The following is a 22,034-nucleotide window of genomic DNA, read 5'->3' as shown; positions in this document are numbered from 1 at the left end:
GATCAACTCATGTAAATATTTACCATCAAACTGCCCACCTAATTTAAGCAAGTATATGAATAAAAAATAGATAAGAACAAGATGTAAATAAATATATTTAACAAGATTTATTGCCCACCTTTATTTATGTGTTCATCAACACCTGAACGAGGAGGAGTAAAAATGAAAATGTGCAGACTTACTAGTTGTTACTATCTACCAAATGTAATTCATCCACTTCATATATCAATTTGTAATTTTTCTGAAAACATAATTTCCACTTGGGTGATAGACACTAAATTGCCATACACCACTTGTATTTATTATTATAATACCTATATTGAAATGATAAAACAAATTTCAAAAATTAAACTTTAAACTTTAGAATATTTTAAGTAGTAATCACTAAGATTTATTTGGTACTAATTTAGGGTTTTAAAAAAATCATAAAGCCACCATTTTATTCTTCTTTTTATCAATGGACTAACTCCCACACATTTGAGTTTATATGGAGTTTGACCCCAATAGAAAGAAGGAAATTAAACCCCAATCTCATGATAGAAGGCAATAACTTAACAAGGAGCTTCCACCAAAGAAAATTCAACCCTAACCTCACGATAGAAGGCCAATGACTTAACAAAGAACTTCCACCAACCAGGCAAGCTACCCTTAGCCCACCCTTTATATTTTTCTGGCCCTTAGCCCACCCTTTATATTTTTCTGGCTAATGGGTTACCGACCTTTATTCTTTTCTGGCCAAGCCGACTACGCAAGTTTGGGAAAAACCAGATGGGACCAGGGCCCAATAAAATGACTGAGGCCTATATGCAAACACTCTTTTCCAGATGCTAAACAGATTATCTTTTCCTTATTAGACTTTAGCTTCTGAAACTCCTCACCTTTTTGGATTTACATTCAGTAGCAATGGCGGCAGCAGATCCCGCGTTCGAATTTCTCCAACGCTTTCAGTCAATGATGGAATCCTTCGACGAGTGTCTGTCCCAGCTGTTGAAAGACAACATCAGCGAGTCAGCTCGTGATCTGCGGAAGAACCTGATGGAGTCTTATCATGACCTCCAGAAAGCCCTGCAGTCGAGGTACGAAACCCTAAAGATAAAGGAGAAGAAACTAGAATTTTTATTCAATAGAGTTCTCCCAGCTGTTAGCGTCCGGTCTGAGATTAAAATCTTCTGCGATAAAGCAGACGGCCGTGGCCTCAGAAATTACATAAGGGACCACATGAATGAAGGGGAAGCCCTGCAGAAGGAATTGTTCGTGGCGCTCCTTAAAGAACCTGATGCGGCAAAGCTGGTGATCAATGCTCTGGAGCCCCCATTTTTTCAGTATAAGAAGGCCAGCATTTTGCTCTTTGAGTGCCTTTACCTCATTTTCGGTAACGATGACAGTTGTGTTTTTCCCTCGGATATCAAAGATTCGGCCCGGGAGATTGCCAAGGCTTGGAAAAAAGAGATGAATATGGAGAATAGTAATCGCGCCAGTAGGGTGAATATTATGGCCTTTCTGAAGTTCTTAGCCTCGTTTAAGATCGCGGCCGATTACGAGAGGGATGAGCTTTGGAGGCTACTGTTGGCTGTTTTGACGAACGAGCAAACTCTAGAGCTGTGTCGTTCTCTTGGGTTGTCTCCTAACGTATCAGGTTAGTGCCTTGATCAGATCTCCTGGTGTTAAACATCAAGTAAAAAGACAAAAAGTGGAAACCAGTGTGAAGTCCCACATCTACAATTTTCAGATAAAGGTGCTTTATGAATTGCTACATGCGCTAAAAGCAACTTTGCCAATTATGAAATTGGCTTGTGGTTGCAGGTCCCCAGAGCTTATGTGCTAGTTTGCTCTCTCGCTGCTTCACTTTGGCGGTACTAAAACTGTTTAGATGTCTGTGTGTGCATTGTGGGTCCTCTTCACTTTGTTTGTTGTGACGCCTCCAATTTGCAAGCAACCTAATAATCCCAGTGCCATATCTCCTCAGAAGGCAAACCAATAAATATAAGAACTTCCATGTGACTAAGAGGCCATGGCAATGGTGCTTTTCAGTCAAAATTAGCCCGGGACATATGACCCAAGCAACAACTGCTTATACATATATCTGGGAAGTTAGAACTTTCATTTGACTAAGCAGCCATGGCAAGGGTGCTTTTCAGTCAAAATTACCCAGGGACATATACATATCTCTGGGGAAGTGCTTGACAGGCTACCATCTTCACTCCTTAACCAGAAGACCGTAGGCAATAAAGCTTTTTTTATAACATTTAATTTGTTTCCTTTTTTAACAAAACCATCGACAACAAAGCCTTTTTTCACAATAATTTAAAATTTTTCCTTTTTATCCATAATTTTTTTGGCAACCCTTTAGTTTGTTTTCCCTTTTTATAAAACCATCAACAATAAAGCCTTTTTTCACAACATTTAATTTTTTCCTCTTTTTATCAGATGCATCGCCAGCAGCGAAGGTAGTGGCATAGACAACCACAAAGATAGTTGACCATGTGAAAGAAATAAATCCACCCGCTTGATCCATATCCGGTTAGAGATCGTTTCCTATCATGCTTTTTTTCCTTTTTTACACAATGCTTCCTATCATCATTGTGTGGCAAATTCTTTACAGTAAAATATATTTGACTTGTAACATTCCAGGAAGATCTTTCTGCTGAAAAGCTACGGGTTTGGTTGATATATTTTTTCCAAATTCCTCCCGAATTTGCACCTGTCTCCATCCACATCCCCGAAGTACGTCATTGGGGCTTTGAACGTTGGTGTGGGGTATGAAACATCCCCTTTGGCAACTAACCAAGATGCTCTTAACTTCACATAACTTTTAGTTTATTTGAGTAAAAGTAAATTAGAGTGTTGTATGTTAACTAGGCCAAGATATAGCAAAGTAGTTTCAGAAAACCATTATGAAATGTTGAACTTGATTCTAGATAACAAAGGCGGTAGTTATAAAAGATACTGTAGATAGAAATGTGAATTGAGCTTCATTAAATGTCTTTGTTCAGCCATCGGGCGTTGGTTTACAGGTAAGATCGATATATTAAGTCCAAAGAGTTTAATTCTTGCATGTGGTCTGTTTCATCTGAATGGCATGTGAAAAAATGAATGAGGCTGATTACAAGTTCCAGGCAATTTTGGTAGAATATTTACCTTTTCCATTTAACACTTACGATATGAGTGCAGTATGAACAATGTGAATCTCACACAAATATAGTCGGGTGGAGGCTTTGGGAATGGTATCTGTGTTTATATATATTTTGAGATTTTTTAAAATGAAATATATTAAAACAAGTAAATAGTTAATTTAAACTATATTTTATATATATTAGAAAATAGAAAAATAGAAATATATATCCTACAACTTAAAGTTGTTGGTAGGAATTTGGTAAATTTTTTTTTGGGTCAAATGTTAATTTTTTATTATTATTTAAAATGGGTTTTTGATTGTATTTTTGGATTCATCACTTGGAAAATCTTATGGGACCAGTGTTGCGGGGGAGCGCCCCCCCCTCGAACCCGCTCCCGAAGCGCGCTCCCAAAATCGCTCCCGGACGGGAGCGATTTTCGGGAGCGCGCTCCCGTAAAAAAATTTGCGCTCCTTGGTCTGTGAGGGAGCGCTTCAGGGAGCGATCGCTCCCGCGCTCCCGGAGCGTCTTTTAATGCCTGGGAGCGATCGGGGAGCGATCGCTCCCGGGCATTAAAAGACGCTCCGGGAGCGATTTTTAACGGACCGGGAGCGGTCCGGCGGAAAAAAAATCCGCCGGACCCGAAAATTAAAAAAATTTAGAATTTTTTTTTTTTGTTTATAAGCCCAATGGGCCAAACAAAAATCATTTCAACTTCATTGAGCTTGAGAGTGAGAGCTGAGCAAGAGCAAAGGAGCAAGGAGCAAGAGCTGAGGAGCAAGGAGCCAGAGCTGAGGAGCGAGGAGCAAGTGCCAAGGAGCGAGGAGCAAGCCTGCAGAGGTAAGTAACTTAATCATTTAGTTAGTTTAGCTGGTTAGGTAGTTAATTTGGTTAGTTTAATTTACTTGTTTGAGTTTAAAGCTCATTAATTTAAATTAAATTAATAAATTAAATGAATTAATCCCAATAAACTAAATTAATTTGCAGATTCAAGACTCAAACCCTACAAACATCAAACACCATGGACCTGGGGATATTTATTGGCATTTTCCTCTTCCTGGTCCCTTTTATGGTTATTATGGTGGTGGAGAGTAGGAAACGGAGGGGGCCTCAAACTGAAGAGGTGGATGAAGAAGCCGGAGGAAGTCAAATGGGTGAAAACCCCAGTGAGGAGGAGGTTGAGGAGGGTGAACATGAGGGTCAAAAAACTAAACAAGACCAAACTCCATTGTGGAAATATGTTCACAGGGCTGAAACAGGGAGAGGGGGTGGAACCACTAAATTTCATTGCCCCCATTGCAACACTGACTACACAGGCTCATACACCCGTGCTAGAAGACACCTCTGCGGGAAAAGGCCATGGGATGGAGAGAAACAAATAGGAATCAAAACTCGTGACAAGGTGTCAACAGCAGATAGAGCCAAATACATAAAGGAAGAGGAGGACGCCCAATACAGAACAAAAAGATCAAGGGGTTTCTTTGAACCAATCTCACCATCACAAAGAACTCCTTCAGCATCCTCCCAAGGCAGTGGATATGGACATGGAGGCACAGGGTCATCATCTTTAAGGCGTAGAACCATATCAGATTTCCTTGATGAGGGGTGTAGGAATGATGTGGATTCAAAAGTTTACAGGTTCCTCTATGCATGTGGTATATTCAAAAGTTTACAGGTTCCTTTATGCATGTGGGATACCATTCAATGTTCTACGCTCACCTTATTGGCACGAAATGGTTTCTGCCATAAATGATGCCCCTAAAGGATACAAGAGCCCTGGGTATGACAAGGCAAGAACTGTTGGCCTTGATCATGAAAAAGCAAAAATATCAGTCTTTGAATAAAATGACAAGTTCTTGGACTGACAATGGGGTGTCCATTGTATCTGATGGATGGACAAATGTAAAAGGCAAGCCATTGATAAGTGTTCTTGCTGTGTCCCGAAGTGGTCCCATCTTTCTAGCTGCACATGATTACTCAGACAAGTTCAAGACTGCTATCAACATTGCAGAAGCATTGCTTGAAACAATTGAGCGTATTGGCCCATACAATGTCATCCAAGTCATCACTGATAATGCTCCTAATTGTAAGGCAGCGGGAGCAATTATTGAGGATAAATACCCGAACATATTTTGGTCTGGATGTTTGGTTCACACATTGAACCTTCTGTTGCATGATATTGTCAAAAACAAAAATGAACAATACCAATGGATTGGTGATTTGTACAAGAAAGGAAAAAAATGATAAAATTTATTACAAATCATAGCAATACCCATGGCCTTTTCCGCAGTCACTCGAGATTGGAGTTGCTGAAGATTGCGAGGACTAGATTTGGTAGTTATTACCTCACCTTTAGGCGCCTTTTGAAGGTAAGAGAGGCATTAGCTAGCATGGTATCAAGTCCACATTGGCAGGTGTTAAAGGAAAGGGCTACAAATGTAGCTGACATGGCAGGTTTTGAAACGGTGGAGGAGGTCGCTCTTGATGGGCAGTTTTGGACAACTGTGAGACAGGTATTGGATTTCACCAAGCCAATTTATAACATGATTCGGTTTGCAGATACAGACAAACCAGTGATTGGCGAGGTGTATGAGCAAATGGATACCATGTTGGGGGAAATAAAAGACATTGTTCATAATAAAGATCCCAACTTGTACAAACTGATTCATGATTGTGTGTGTGAACGGTGGAATAGGCTTAACCTTCCACTACATTGCTTGGCGTATATCCTTACGCCAAAATACTACTCAGAATCTTGGTTGGGCAAACCTGCAGCAGGGGGTGGTGTTAGGACCAAACCCCATTTAGATCAAGAGGTAACTAGAGGATATCTGGAAGCATTAGAAAAGTTGGTGCCTGACAGGGAGGAATGTGCAGCTGTGCGCCTTGAAATAGGCAGATACTTCAGTGGCAGTGGTTTGTATGGTAACTTCCATGCAATGGACGACAAGGATAAATTTGATTCTCTCACATGGTGGGAAACATATGGCGGCCACAGACTTTTGCCAAAATTGGCAAAAAAAGTTCTTTCACAGGTTGTAAATTCTTCTTCTGCAGAGAGGTGTTGGAGCACCTACAGTTATATACATAATGTGAAAAGAAACAGGCTCAACGAAAACCGAGCAGAAAGCTTGGTTTATGTGCATTACAATTTGAGGTTGTTGAGCCATTACTGTGATCGGGCTAATGAAGATCCCACATATAAAATTTGGGACAATCACCCTGAGGACGACAATTTGGAGGATGGCATTGTACATATGGAAGAACTAGAAGAGGAGCTTGTACGGGATGAACATGAAGCAGCTGCAGCAGCCATGCCACCTCCACCTCCACCATCCAGTAGCAGTTCTCGAGGCCCGAGTCTGGTTCCATTGCTGTCGCCACCTCCATCGACACCCTCGCGTGGAGGCTCTAGTTCTGGTCGTCGGTCTGTGCGGGAGACTCCTAGAAGACCACCACGACCTACTTATACTCCTGGGGACTCTCGTGGCAAGGGCCACTTGTAGATTTACAGTTTACTTGTCTTTTTTAGTTTCTATTAGACTTTAGTTTTCATAACTGTTGAGTTTTGAGTCCTTGACTCTTGACTCTTGACTCTTTCATATCATTATGACATTATGATATTTTTTGTAAACATTATATCACTGTGACAATGAAAATTTGAAGTTTGAAGTTGGGCCTTGGCAATTATAACTCATTGGTAATGATTGTGATTTATGAATATGATGCTTTGTGAAAGACTAAAGTTGTTTCATTTCATCTCATTATTCATGTTTCATTTTATAAATTTTTAACATTTCATATCATGTTAACAGTTAGAAGTTAGGACTTAGAAATATCTTCGATATTACTTCTTGTAATGGTTAAACTTGGCTTACAAGTACAACTTGTTACTTTGGTGATCAATGATGATAAATGTTATTGAATTTTCAATTCTGAAAGCTTTCAACTTCAATGTATCAACTTCATGTTATGTTGCAGTTGTAATATGTATTTTACTAACTTGTGGACATGGTTGATGACGATTATAATTTCTAGATGATTGATGTGATATATGGTTCAATGATCAATTTATGTTTTTTTATGTTTTTTATGTCTATTTCATCATTCTACATGTTTTTGTTGACATGTATGTATCAAAAATTAAAAAATCTAAAAAATATATATATTTTTAAAAAATCGCTCCCCGATTCGCTCCCAAACCGGGAGCTTCTGAAAATGGTCGCTCCCGCTCCCGCTCCCGCTCCCGCTCCCGCTCCCGCTCCCAAGTAACATTGTCTGGGACACTTGGATTATGGAAAATTTATTACTCAAACTTGTGACTCCAGATTCTTAGCAAATTAAACTGGAAAATCTACCAAAAAAACCTTTCAAAATGTAAAACAAATACACTACCACACATATAATACACGTGAACTCATGTTTAATAAACTAACTCTCATTATCATAAATCAAAGGAAATATTCTTCTAAAACCATTGCCTTTTATGTTTTATCAACTCAAAGTTTGACAAATGGTTGACATTTCAACTTCACAATGAGACATATAAATTTTGTTTTCTACCTTGACTGTTCAAAGGTATCTAGTCTAAGTTTGATAAAATAAGTAGCTGACATTTTAACTACACGACGAAACATCCAAATTTGGCTGTCTAACGTGACCTCAGGTGAACATGGTTTTCAATGTTGTTAGTCATCTTCTTGCAAAATGAAACATGTACTTTAAATGCCTCCGAAATTAGCAGTTTAAACTACAAAGTTGAGATACTCATGTTACCACTTTTATTTGAGTGCCAAAATTTGGCTTTGTTTTTTATATCAAGTGTGATTTTCGTTAAAATTCCTAGGAGTCAAGTGCCTTTACTACAACTGTTGTCTTCAAATCTCACATTCTCATAGTGTGATTTAAGGTCTTCTCAGTTCAAGAGTCAACTTGTGATCCTGCTTTTTATATCAAGTGTGATTTTCGGAAAAATTTCTAGGAGTCAAATGCCTTTTCTACAACTGTTGTCTTCAAATCTCACATTCTCATAGTGTGATTTAAGGTCTTCTCAGTTCAAGAGTCAACTTGTGATCTGAGTGTTAATTGACTGTATCCAATCACCGACCTTTAAGCCAGACACGTTCTTCAGGTAGCTTCAGCTGTTTGCAGCTGCCACTAATTTCTTCAACTTCGAGGCTTACAGGGCAGTCTGCTGCACCAGTAATGGTCATCTCTATAACGGAGCTGCGAGAGGAGAAACTGAAGTAATTAATTGATAACAATGTCAATTATTCAGTTGCTCCCGTTTGAATTTTCAAGTGAGCTTTACACAAATACACACCATGGAAAACAGTAGAAAGAAATTACAGTATGATTTTGAGAAAATCTGACAGAAATTTTCGAAAATCTGGGTTAGAGCTTTCAAGTTTCAGGATTTGATGACGCTGAATGTATTTCTACTATAAAAAATGATTTAAACACTAAACACTCCCACAGTTGAATTTATTAAAGATTTCTTTGCCAGATTCTAAGGGAAAAAATTGCTGTGCGAACAAAATTGTTGTGACCTTATTAGACAACATCATTGGTCATCATTTCTTTTTCATTTCCTTACCCGATGTAGATGTGCCACGAATAAAGTTCCTCCACATTTTAACTGAAATAACAATGGCTGGGTGAAAAGTGCGGTGCTCCGCTATTACGCTTGCTGTCCACAGAATGTACACAGCAAGGCCAAGGTTTCAGAAATCAGTGGCACGTACAAGGAAATGTAAATGAAAAGTGAATGTGGGTTGTGTTTATGTGCTTTTATAAGTTGAAAAAGGGTTTATTTTTTCATTGATCTTTTTACCTTTTTCATGGTATGACGAGAAATTTTAAGGGCAGTGTCTAGGAGGGCCGAGCTTCCTGGACCACCCATTTAAGAGGGAAGACCCCTGTTGTCTGCCTCTCCATTTCCTGGTGTCTCTCCCACCCACAAGGGTGTGCGGGGAAACATCCGCAGTGGAGTATCCATCACAAGAGCACAGGATAAATATGTAGTGCAGAACTATGGCTATGCAAGAGTTTATGCAATCCATTTAACCACGCACGAGTTTATGGCTTTGTTGTTTTGATTTTTGTGGTTCGTTGCATTCGATGTGGAGTTTCTGCACTGGTTTCATGCAGATGAATAGACCTTGAAGTGAAGTCTCCATTTTTTTTTATATAGTTAAATTGAAAAGTATGAGTATGGGAGTTGTCATATCAAGGTGTCTCCACTGGCTTTTGGCAGTTCATTTTGTTGCTAAAATTCTTCGACTTTTGCCTGTTCTTTGTTATTCTTTGAAAAGTTATTTATCTTGTTTGAATCTTTTGGAAGTAAATTGTGTAGGTTCTTATTTGTGTGATGTTTTGGTTATACACTCCACCATGTTTTGGTTAGACACATCGCCCATCATGATGGACTAAAATCATCAGGATGGACTACAAATCAAACATAGATAGAGTGTGGACACTCCACCCATCATAGATTATAAATCAAAATCTTTTGGAAATAAATTGTGTAGGTGCTTACCTGTGTGACATTTTGGTTTGACAGTCCACTTATCATAATGGACTACAAATCAAACATGGGTGTAGTATCCACTTAAAACCTTGGACACCCGTTCTTTATTTCTTAAAGATTCAGACAATTACTTATGGTTATTTTAGATATTTGCGGCTCACAGGTTTTTGGTATTTATGCAGAATTTATCGATATGCTTTCCAAGGATGGTAAACGTTTAGAGGCCCTTAGATACGCTGATGCATTTGGCATGCTGGACAAAGTAGATCATGTGGATTTGATGACATCATATTTGAGAGATGTGGAGAAGGCTGGAAAGGAAGTTGTGACGAATGCACAAGGCACGGCTGCCTCTCAGGTTGTTACTGACTTTTATATCTTTTCTCTAATATCTAAAGCTACTTGATGTAATACTGAATTCGAAATGTATATTTTGATTTGTGTTTTAGGTACCAGGTTATATGGCAATGCTCCAGAAAGATGCAGCTATGAAGTTGAAGGCTGCCCTGAGAGGTGTTATTAATACATGCAGAAAATATGGTTTGGAAAGTCATTTTTTCGAAGACAAACTAAAAAGAATGGGAAAGGGGGGAGAACCAGAAGAACAACCAGAACCCGGAACCAGGGGCAAAAACAATGAGAGCAAAACATCAAAGGTCACTGGTCTAAATCCTGCCATTTCAAAATTGGAACAGGAGGAAGAAGACACATTAAAAAACAGCAATAATGCTAGAATAAACAGAAAGAAAGCTACTAGGAAAAGTGCAGAACAGGAAGAAGATGGAAAGAAAGCTGCTCAGAAAAAGGCACAGGAGATAAAAGAGAATGATGGAAACAACGCTGCTAAGAAAAAGGCAGAGAATATAGAAGAGAAAGAAAAGAAAGCTGCTGAGAAAAAGGCACAGGAGATAGAAGAGAGAGAAGACAGAAAGAAAGATGGTGAGAAAAAGGCACAGGAGATAGAAGAGAAAGAAGACGGAAATAAGGCTGTGGAGAAGAGGGCACAGGAGAAAGAAGGTGAAAAGAAAGATGCAGAGAAAAAGGCACAGGAGAAAGAAGACGGAAATAAAGTTGCTGGGAAAAAGGTGCAGGAGAAAGACGGAAAGAAAGATGCTGGGAAAAATGCACAAGAGGAAAAGAAAGATGCTGAGAAAAAGGCACGAGAGAAAGAAGATGGAAGGAAAGCTGCTGAGAAAAAGGCAGAAGTTAAAGAAGAGAGAGAAGACGGAAAAAAAGCTGCTGAGAATGACGCACAGCATAAAAGACGTCAATCTTTTGACCCTGGCTATGGGCTTTCAAAGCGTGAAAACTATGCTTCAAAGAGGGTTAGGGTTGCTTCACTGAATGAGACAACCAGAGTGGTTGGTGGTATGGATAACTCAAAACCTTCACCCTACAACATTGATGGGGTTCAAAATAACTACGGATTTATTGGTCATGATCACCATCCATCAGCTTCTAGTGCTGCTAACACAGGGCTTGCTGCTGGTGCCTTTGCATCAGTACCTTCCATTGGAGCTCAAATAAATAATGAGAGAAGACGGCATGAAGGGTACCCCTTAGCTTTTGGGACTAGTAATCTAACACCTATTGGATCATCATTGTACAGCGCTAGTGTCCCTGCTGGTCGTTTTGCAGTTCCATTGTCCAATGTGGCTGAAGTTAATTATGATGGAAGAGTTCAGGAAAGCTATACGTTGAATTTTGGGGAAATTCATAACAATCCTGTTAGAGCATCATCATATGTGACTGGTGTTTCGACAAACTCATTTGCCACTCCTCATTATGAGAGAAGGGCACAAGAACTATATACGTCAAAATTTGGCGGTGGTAATATGGTTGGCATTGGGTCATATGTATATGGATCAAATCCCTATACGATTCCCTCCAGTGTGAACCAAGGTAATCGTGAAAGCAGCCTTGGATAGTCTTCAGGTTTTTCTGGTCGAAATGCGGTTCCTACGGAGTCATCAGGATATGGATTTGGTGTTTCCACGATACCACCTTCCAGCGTGAGCCAAGGTCCCTTTGAGAGGAGAGGATCTGTTATGGGTAAGTATACGTTCAACCGTGAGTAAACTTCTCTACCCCTGGCCCACTGAGGTTCCTAAAACCGATGATGAAAACATAACAGGACAGAGTGATCTGTATAAAGTTTGTTCTCATTGTAACCATATAAAAGTCTTATTCCGGCTTAATAAGAATTTTCTGCTGGGCGATCCAAGCACTCAAATTTTCATTTACTGTGTTGGAATACAAATTCAGTCATTGGAGGTGTACGTCCATATCATAATGCAATTTCCTCTCTATGAAATGTTAAAATAATCTCTTATTTGTTGTGGATTATTATGTTATTTATAGCAAGGGACAAATGTGTCCTTCCGCCCCACGTTTTAATAAAATCAATTATATTTACAAAATTCTTATATATGCACACGCCATTAGGATATCCATTGTATGCTATTTTGATTGTTGGGTTTCATTTGCCTGTGTTGATTGTAGCATGTTCTTGCAGGGAAGATTTCTTTTTAGATAGAAATAAGAAAAAATCTCCTTTCTCAAATTTAATTCTGGAAAATTAGCTCTTTATAGGCTTGTAGTAATAAGAAATAATCTCCTCTCTCATTCTCGTTGTTAGTTTTTTTTAATGCTCTGCAGCTAATAAAAAAACAGTGAAAAGTAAATTCATGAAAACACAAGCACATAATTAACAAAAGCCCAGAAATACTCTAGAAATCTCAACTGGGGAATACTTAGTAATTAGTGTGTTTTATTGATTTACACAAAAAAAAATTCTTCGTAATTAATTACAAAGCACTGGGAGAAATTCCCTTCAGCCTCTCTCTTGTGCCACCGTACCAACTATACAGGCCGAACTGCCTCGTGCAAACTATCTCGACTTCCTCAAGTGATGCGCTCTGGCTCTCCCTGACCTCAAGTTCTCGCTAGTGTATAATCATATGTCTCACCAAGTTCGCGCCCTTGTCTATATAGAATTGAACTGCTCTTCAACTCAAGTGAACTGGCACCTTAAGCCCAAGTTGAACAGCCTCACTGAACTCAAGTCTGGCTAAATATCTTGAACTCAAGTCATTGCCTCATCGAATTGATGGATGATGAACGAAGATAAAATCTCCATGCACGCTGAGTTCGATATACTATTTTGACTAAGGAAAATTAGGGAATTTTCCCAAGTCAACACTAAGAGAAAGTATGGTTATGCCTTAGTTTCACATGCGGGTTCTTTTGCCCAATTTAGTGCACTTCTAAATTTAGCCAAACCCTTCCATTACTAATTTCAATTAACACTCCCTCTTAGAGGAAGGTGTTATGTACAACAACCAATTTATCTTTGAAGTAGAGAAACTGCCTTTTGCCAATGCCTGCTCCTATAGGTAAGTACTGAAGTCTAACTTTACCCCTCTGAACACAATCTTTGATATGGTGGTACTTGATTTTGATGTGTTTGTAGCGGTTATGGAAAACTGGATTTTTAGAGAGCTTGATGCAACTTTGATTATCATAGTTTTTGAGCGTGGGCTCTAACCTTTGACTAAACAACTCGACAAGTAGCTTCCTCAACCAAATAGCCTTGTGAGCTGCCAAGTTGGCAGCCATGTACTCAACCTCAGCCGAGATAAGTGCCACTGATCTCCACTTCCTGTTAAACTAGGGAACCCAATCTACATCTGTGGATCCCTAAAGAGTCACCCCATCAACTTGTGCGTACAACAATCCATAATCTATTGTGCCCTTGAGATACGTCAACACGTGCTTGGTAGCAACCCATTTCACTCTGGTTGGTTCAACCATGAATTGGCTCAACTAGTTAACTGCAAAGAAAATGTATGTTTGTGTGTTCACACGATACATCAATGGCCCTATGGGCTTCTGGTATACAGTGGCATCCACTCGCTCACCTCTGTAGCATCTACCTTCCTCCAGTTTGTGACTAGAGGCATGGTCATGGGCCTGCAATCCTGCATGTGGAACCTCTTGAGAATCTCCTGTGTGTATCTTCATAGCCCCAAGAATATCTATCCATCACCATGTGATACCTCCAGTGCAAGGAAATAGTACATCAACCCTATATCTTTCATCTCAAACTCCTTTGCAAGATCTCTCTTGCGGATGAGCTCCTCTCACCATGGCAATATCAAATCATCAACTTACAACACTAGAATGAGAGGTTGGCTTTTAACCACAATACAATATAGGTTAGGGTTAGCATCACTCTTCGTGAAGCCTAATTTGAGAAGGTAGTTGTCTATCTAGGCATACCATGCCCTTGGTGCCGACTCTCATTGTTGAAATTGTAACGAGTGTTGATCTTCATAATGTAATGTAATTTTATCGGTAATGTATTTATCATATTGATTATAATTATTTTATTTTCGTCAAAGCATGTTCTTCATATTAAGTAAAAAAGAGTCAAAAGAATTTATTACGAGTCAAAGAAAATTGTCTTTGAGTCAAGTCCCATTTGGACTTTTGTAAGAAAATAATTTGAATTCTTATTTGAGTCAAAAGTCAACACAAAGACCAAGTTGGCCCTCGGACAAATCGACCCTTGACAACTATACGAGTCAACTCGACCTCTTGGAAAACAAATCATTCATCACATCAACATCTTATCTATTTCTACACAACAAAAAAGAAAGAGAGTGAAGTCAAAAGAAAGAGAAGGAAGTCAAAGGAGAGAGAAATATTGAGTTATCTACCTTAATTATGCTCACACATGCGAGATTTCTATGGCATCCTAGAGGTAATTATAGGGCTGAAATTCAACCTCTATTCCAGGGCCATTTTTTCTGTGATTTGATTAGATTTCAAAAGGTTTGTCAACCTTGCTAAGAGCCATATCTTCATCAAAGGTCACATCATGACTTATCTCGACTTCCCTTTGACCAACGACAAGTTCTATAGCTCTTAGTATTTCCTTTCCAGATGCACCCAATTTGTTTCTTTTCTCTTTCAAATATATGGGACTTCCAAAAATTCTGAAGTGAGAGACATTGGGTTTCTTACCAGTGAACATTTCTTCGGGAGTCTGTGAGTCCAACGCTTGATGGGGGCATCAGTTTTGAACATATACGGTGGTATTCACAGCTTGGGCCCATAGAAACTTCAGAAGCCTTTGATCATGGAGCATGGCACAAACAACTTCCACAATCACACGATTCTTCCTTTCAGCCACACCATGCGGCTCAGGAGTGTATGGTGTTGTTGTCTCCTTCTTAATGCCAGCTTCTTTGCAAAAGTCATGGAACTCATTGGATTCATGCTTAGTTCCATTATCAGTCCTTAATATCTTGATTCTCTTCTCGGTTTGATTTGAGTTTCGATCAAGGCTTTGAAGTGACGGAACCAGGGGAACACTTCATCCTTCTTTTTCAAGAAGTAGATCCAAGTCTTGCGAGAATAATCATCTGTAAAAGTGAGATAATATAAATATCCTCCCAAAGAATTTACGAGCATCATACCAGATATGCCAGAGTGGACCAACTGCAATATATTTTTAGTCTTGCTATTACTTGAGGGGAATGGTCTGCTTTTAAGCTTTCCTTCGGCACATCCCGGAAAACCTTCGGTGCCATAGTTTAGATTGTAGAGATGTGTCGCAAGACATGACTCCCAATGGACTTCCTCCAACTTGATATAAAGAGTCAACCTGGAATCCAAGAGTAAAAATATCTTTAAATTTTTTTTTTCCAAACACATACCTTTTCATCGATGAATGCCACCTTGTAGCTTTTGTCTTCCATTGCCGAAATGGACACCGGGTTCTTCTTGAGATCAGGTACATATAAGACTTCTTGCAAGTGGATGTGTTACCCTGATTCAATTGAAGGGTAACATTCCCTACACCCTTTATGGAATAGGTGGAATTGTCTCCAAGAATAATATCCAAGTTTGTCTCCTTCTGTATCAGATTAGAGAGAGCTTCCTTGTAACCAATAAAGTGCCTCGAGGCACCATTATCAATAAGCCAATTTCTCAACGAGTCCAGAGGAGAGGTAGTGGAGAGGGCCGATATAAGATAATACTCATCTTGAATATTGTTAACAACATTTGATTCATACCTGGAGTTTCTTGCTTTCTTGGAGGATTGACTACTTCCTTGATTTCTCGCATTCCTTTTCCCTTTCCCATTGATCCTGCCATTCCTTTGATTGTTGGAGTTTCCCTTGGAATGATTGTGATCATCATCATGTGGTGTGTCCTTTCAATTTGGACACTCCCTTGCATAGTGGCCAAATTTATTGCAAACAAAGCATCTTCCTTTCCTTTCACCCTTCAATCTGGACTTTCCTTTGAAATGAACTTTAGACCCAAAATTATTTCTCCTTTTGGCATGAGAGGAGAAAGCAACGGAGTTGCCTTTGTTTGAAGGCATTTCTTGCTCCACCATCCTTGTCTCTTCTTGAGTGCATCTCGACATCAATTTTTCAAACCCCGGAATTCTCTCATTGTTGAGAAGAGTGGTTCTAAATATATACCATTCGGATGGGAGCCCTCCAAGGGTAGTGATAGTTATTTCCCTGTCAGGAATGACTTTTCCAATCGATAGAAGATCATTCTTGATCTTAGTGATTTTTAAGAAGTAGGCTTGAATATCCTCGTCTTTGCCCCTTCTTAATATCCTTCAACTTATTTTTGAGGAACAAAACTTGATTTGCATCACTAACTTTAAACAAGCTTACCAATCTATCGTAGATCTCCTTGGAGGTGTTCAACTTGGAAATGTAGGCCACCAGACGTTTGTCAATTGAATCTCGGATAATCTTCTTCGCTTTGACTTCACCCTTGGTGTATTTTTTCTTTGTAGCACCCGGTGCATTTGATGGAGGCTCCAGAATTTTACCCCTCACGTAGTTCAATACTTATTGCTCTTCCAATGTTAGATCAAGAGACATCTTCCATCCGTGATACTCAGACTTTTCACGGAGCTTATCTTCGAACGAGAAGTGGGATGAGGAACCCATTGACCCTTTTGTCCTTTCTTTTTGCCTTCAGTGATTGCTCTTTCACTCTTGCTTGGGCTTTGCCTTCACCTCCCCTCTGATACCATGTTAAATTATGGTATGTTCTTATGCTTAAGAGCAATTTACTCTAATTTTCTTATTAGCCCAATATCAATTTCCAGAATAGCAATCACATCAACATGATAGTAAAATGCAGAGAGAACATAAATGTAAACAGTGGAAGACAAGCAAAGACAAGAGGACACAAGATGTGGCACCAGCCAGGTGTTAGAGGAAGTATTTGCATACTGCCATCAGTGATCAAAACTCCTCTTTTATATCATATTAGGGTCCCATTCTGAAATTTTTGTCATTCTACCTAGGTCTTCATTCAAAAATTTACTCATTGATAGTAGCCCTATGTCAAAAGCCCTACTCTCTCTCAAAAATCAATATTTGCTGGCCCACCTTCATGTGTCTTACTGAGAATACATTGACCATAAAGGCTCATTTCATCATGTTTTGTGTCAGTCAAGTCCACATGGAGTCTGCTCATTCAAGGTCCCATTAGGTCACTAGGTTTCATTCTTTCAAGGTCCAATAATACTCCATTTCACTGCATAAAGCCATCAAAAAGTATGAGGGTGAGAAAAATAATATCCTTTTGTCATTTAAAGAGGATTGACAAACATGTAATTATGCTTGCCCAAGTTCTAATTTTCATTCCAAGTATCAGTTTTAGTTTAGATTGTAATTTTATTCTAAAAACAGATGTAATATTTTTTCTAATTTATGTAATTTTATGTTCATTATATGTAATAAGTTACTATTCCTAAGCTATCAACTCAAAAAACTATGTGCCAAACTTCATCCAAGCAAATTCAAATGTGAAGAGTGCCAAAACACCAACATCATCCACTTGCAAAGAAGAAAGTCAAAAAGTAAATTCGCAACCATATCAAAAAATGAGGAGAAATATTAGAAAGTGGGTTTTTAAAATCTAATGATCAATTTCACTCAAGTATAAAGGCCTTCCTAGCATCTAACCCAACTCCATTTGCCTCCTATCATTTCTTGAACAAACCCCAAAGCACCATTCCTCGCGATTTTGGGCGAAATTATTAAAATAGAGGTAGGCGTTGAGCATGGGCTGAAGGCACTGTGCATAGGCTGAAGGTGCTGCGCACGGCCTAAAAGCGCTGCACATGCACTAAGGGCGTTGCGCACTGGTCAAACTTTGTCCACAAGCTCTCAAACTGCAAACCAAGGTTCCAAACCCTCAACACATGTTTTCTAAGTGTCTTATCAAGTAAGTACAACCCTGCTGATCCCTCCATACATCTTTCAAAGTCATCATTCATTCTATTAAGCTCGTTGTGTGAAATTGGGAATTCTAAAGCCTTGCAAACCCTAGCTTTTTTCCTACACCCTTAAAAAATATTCCTAAGACCCTACTACTCTTCCCACATCACAATAAACTCCATCCCTACCCCTGTGTTGCTAAATCCCCATCCTAAGCGCATTCTCCCTTAAACCCTAATTCCTAGGCAACGAAATCCCAAGGAAACCATACTACATACCTATAATTAAATATCAAATCCTAAATCCCATACATATTTCACTCCCCTATCACTTCCCTAAGTTCCCTAATCCCTTCCTCCACTCCCTAAATTTTTCCTACCCCATTCCCACTCATATTTCCTAATCCTTAGGGTTTCAAGCAAGAGGAAAGAAAACTCATAATGGAGGAAGAAAACAAAGATTTTTTAGAGGAAGAAGACCAAGAAGAAAGAAAACCGCATAAAGGAGGAAGAATCTTGAGGTTTGATTCTACCAACACCAGAGAATTAATGGCCTCACCTATGACAGTCACTTCTTTCAAACATTTGGGATGTTTTACTTTTTGTGTGATGGTGCAAAGAGTTCAAAGCCATCCTGTTTTGACCAAAGTGTTCATTTCAAATCTTGAGGACAATCAAGTGACCCTTGTTGGTGTAACCTTCACCATATCCTCAACCATTATTGCTGCTGCTATTGGAATGCCCAATGTGGGTGAAAGGTGGTTTAAAGCTCAAAACCTAGATCATCAGTATTATAAGATATACTTGAAGCCTCAATACAAAAATGAGAGAAAGAGATTCTTCCCTTTCAACCACTTTCTTGATACATATGCTCCCATGATAAAAATCATCATGAAGTACTTCACTTGTGAAGGCAAATTTTATAGACTCTGCACATACCATATCAAATTGTCCATGCACTTCACAAGAGTCAAAATGCTAACTATCCCTTATCATTTGCTCAGGAGCATTGAGAAAATGGCATACACATTTTAGGGAAAAAGGTGTGAGCAACGAATGAACAGAGTTTTTCACCACTCTCTGATCAAGATTATTGTCCTCCATCACCTTAATCAATTGAGCATCTCGTGGGACACTTTCATTGCCAATGATACTTTCACTGCTCCAAAACCTCCACATGCCGAAGATATGCCTTCTTCATCTCATCCCACTGATGATCATGCTGAAGAACTACCCCCTCCATCTCAACCCACTACATCCATCTCGCCATCATTTCAGCGTATTTCACCATCATCATCACCATTCTATGATCATGCAGGGTCACCTAGCAGGGTTGAGGTCATCAAGCCTAAGAGGGCAGATTTGAGCACATTGGCACATACTTATGAGAGAGACCATAGGCATGTGTTTACCCCACAAATTGTGGGAGGGGCCCTGCTTTCTTCATCAGCAAAGCAGGTACAAAAGAGCAAGCAAAAGATGACAAAGGCAAAGGTTTGGGCAGAGAGCAAACATGAGGATGAAAACTTCCATGAGACAGAAACAGAGTTTGACCTTGTTGAATTGGATATGGATGATGATCATGAAAGCACAAGCTTGATCATCAAAGAGAAAGAGGCCCAAATCAAACAATTGCAAACTCAATTGGAATGAGCTAAATATGTCATTTCATTTCTTGAGCAGGAAATCCAACAACTGAAAACAAAACAACTAATCATGGATGTGGACCTTCTCGAAGCCAAAAGAGAAGAGACCAAGGCTAAGGCCTTACTTAATAAAGCATATGGAAAATATGGTGATCCTGATGAGCTGGAAGAACAAGTGCCAAGGAAAAGGCCAAGAACAAAAGGCCTAAAGAGAGCATTGGAAGTAGAGAAACAAAAAGACGCTGAACTAGCAAATGAGCTTACCCTAAATGAGAAATTGGCCATAATGATCAATGAAAATAGGGAACATTTGCTTGAAATGGTGAACAACCATCTTGAAAAGCTCCTAGACAAGGCTAAAAGAGACAATGACGTACATAAGAGGATGGAAAAGTATTATTGCCAAAGAAGCCAAATAGCAAGGTCAACATTCAAGAAAGTGAAGTCAAAGCTTGAAAACCTAAATGTGCAAGAGGAGAAAGGAAAAGTGGACATCCTTGCTTAGGCCTCTTTCCATGTTTAACACAAATCATCAACATCTCATACACCAATTTTGACAAGATTCTGGGCACTTTTTGGCATTTTTGGGTTTTTTATGCAAGATTTGATAGTTGTGGCATAGTTGAACTGTCCTATGTGCAACGCCTTATGGGTTGCGCACCTTCTAGAGGCATCCAAATGGAAAACCAAGAACACCATTGGATTCAGAAGGCCATGAACATACAATTTTGACTATTGGCACACCAAAATTGGACAATTTGACATGGAGAAATGGCCAAAACACCTCAAAAATCACATATTTGCCTGCTTTTTTAGCTAGGCGATGCACATAAAAGCAGTCTTGGGAGATTGACCTTTTGGAGGGTCAAATCTTGTTAGTTTTTGGAACCAAGTTCATTTATCAAAAATCACATTTTGCCCTCTTTTTCAGCTAGGCGCTGTGCACAGAAGCAGTCTTGGGAGATTGACCTTTTGGAGAGTCAAATCTTGTTAGTTTTTGGAACCAAGTGCATTTATGGAAAGTAGACAAGATAAGATTTTCAAGGGGCTATCTTGAGCTCAATTTGGACATCAACAACCCCTTCAAAAAACAACCAGAAGAAGGCACTGCGCACATGCTAAAGGTGCCACGCATAGCGCACTGGCGTTGTGAATAAGACAAATTGCCTGATTTTTTCACTATTTTGCTCTAGTTTTGATTTTCATCTTTGGGAATCAATTTTTACTGATGTAATTGATATGGTAAATGTAATTATGGTCGTTTACTATTACCTAGGGGTAAATACATTAGGTTAATAGCCTTCAACAAGTTAGATGAATCAGTTTCAATGTAATTAGGGATGAGTCACTTTGACCACCCTACACTCTAGCTATAAGTTCAGATTTTGGTGGAACTGCTCTTCTCATGAATTCGACCCTTGAGATTGGGAGGAGTTTGTTTTGATGTCTATATCTTCCCTTTCTTCACCCTTTTTAGAGGTCGGACTCAGTTGGATGTTGTACTTGTGATCATAGACATTCTTGTATTCTTTGGCATGGAATATATTGGATGAGTTGTCGCGATTTTGGTGGGATTCCTATGGCATGGTATTTTGACATTGTTTTTTCTTCAGTTACATGTGTGTGAATGTTTTGTATTTTCCATGATGCATTTCACTTCTAAAATATGTTTGTTTTTCAAGTATGATAAGAAGAATTCATCTCCTATACTCTCTTTTGGGAAAATCATAATAATTTGTTTCATTTCTTCAGTTTAAAAAGAATTCATGATTTCCATGCTCTTTACAGGGTAAGTTTCTCAAATAGAACACTAAAGGACACTGCTCACAAACAGATCACAGATCAATACACCAATATTCTTGACGTGGTTAAAACTCTCAAAGAGGGAAACAGTCCACGGCCTGAGCCAATGCGACCACTTCAGGGAATTTATTAATAAAAGAATGAAAATTTACATAAGCTTCTCTCATGAACGGTTGCCCTACAAATGACCCTCCATGCTCTTTAAATAGAGATCATGTACCAATCGGGTGTTAAGCCACGAATCAAGTGTCGGTAATACTAAAGAGAGAATGAACCGTCGGATCACTTCATGTCTAGAACATATTGTGACCGTTAGATTGTAAGTTACAAATGTACATAGTAAAGAAACACACTTTACCTAACTCTACACTAGATCAAGTTATACTTAACTATTTCCTATGTGTCAGAATATCCTAACATCCCCCCTTAAGAACAACTTGGGATAGGATTGAAGGATGTACAAATATGACACAATAGGAGAAGGAAGGAGGCATTAGAACCTATCCCCCCTTAGTGACAACTTCCTGAACTCCAACCATAAATTGAAGTTTAGTAAAATTTGCCTCTGTGAGAGCCTTTGTAAAGATGTCTACAACTTGATCATCGGTGGAACAATATTGCACTTCAAGAACATGGTCATGAATGAGCTTTCTGATGAAGTGCATGTGTAGTTTAAT

At 39.1% G+C, this 22,034-nt stretch overlaps 1 protein-coding gene across 1 annotated transcript; it reads left to right on the top strand.

Moving 5' to 3' along the window:
* The first annotated feature begins 649 nt into the window (after positions 1-649).
* On the top strand, positions 650-11,921 carry LOC149234824 (uncharacterized). Its single transcript, XM_089371953.1, has 3 exons — positions 650-1,636; positions 9,825-10,000; positions 10,092-11,921. The coding sequence occupies exons 1-3, from the start codon at positions 904-906 to the stop codon at positions 11,568-11,570; spliced, it is 2,388 nt and encodes a 795-aa protein (XP_089228079.1). The 5' UTR covers positions 650-903; the 3' UTR covers positions 11,571-11,921.
* Positions 11,922-22,034: the final 10,113 nt, after the last annotated feature.

Source organism: Pinus tabuliformis, chromosome 8, assembly GCF_031772625.1.
Source record: "Pinus tabuliformis cultivar Carrire ecotype Pingquan chromosome 8, CPIR1, whole genome shotgun sequence".
Lineage (NCBI taxonomy): Eukaryota > Viridiplantae > Streptophyta > Pinopsida > Pinales > Pinaceae > Pinus > Pinus tabuliformis.
This window is presented reverse-complemented; position numbering and strand designations above follow the sequence as displayed.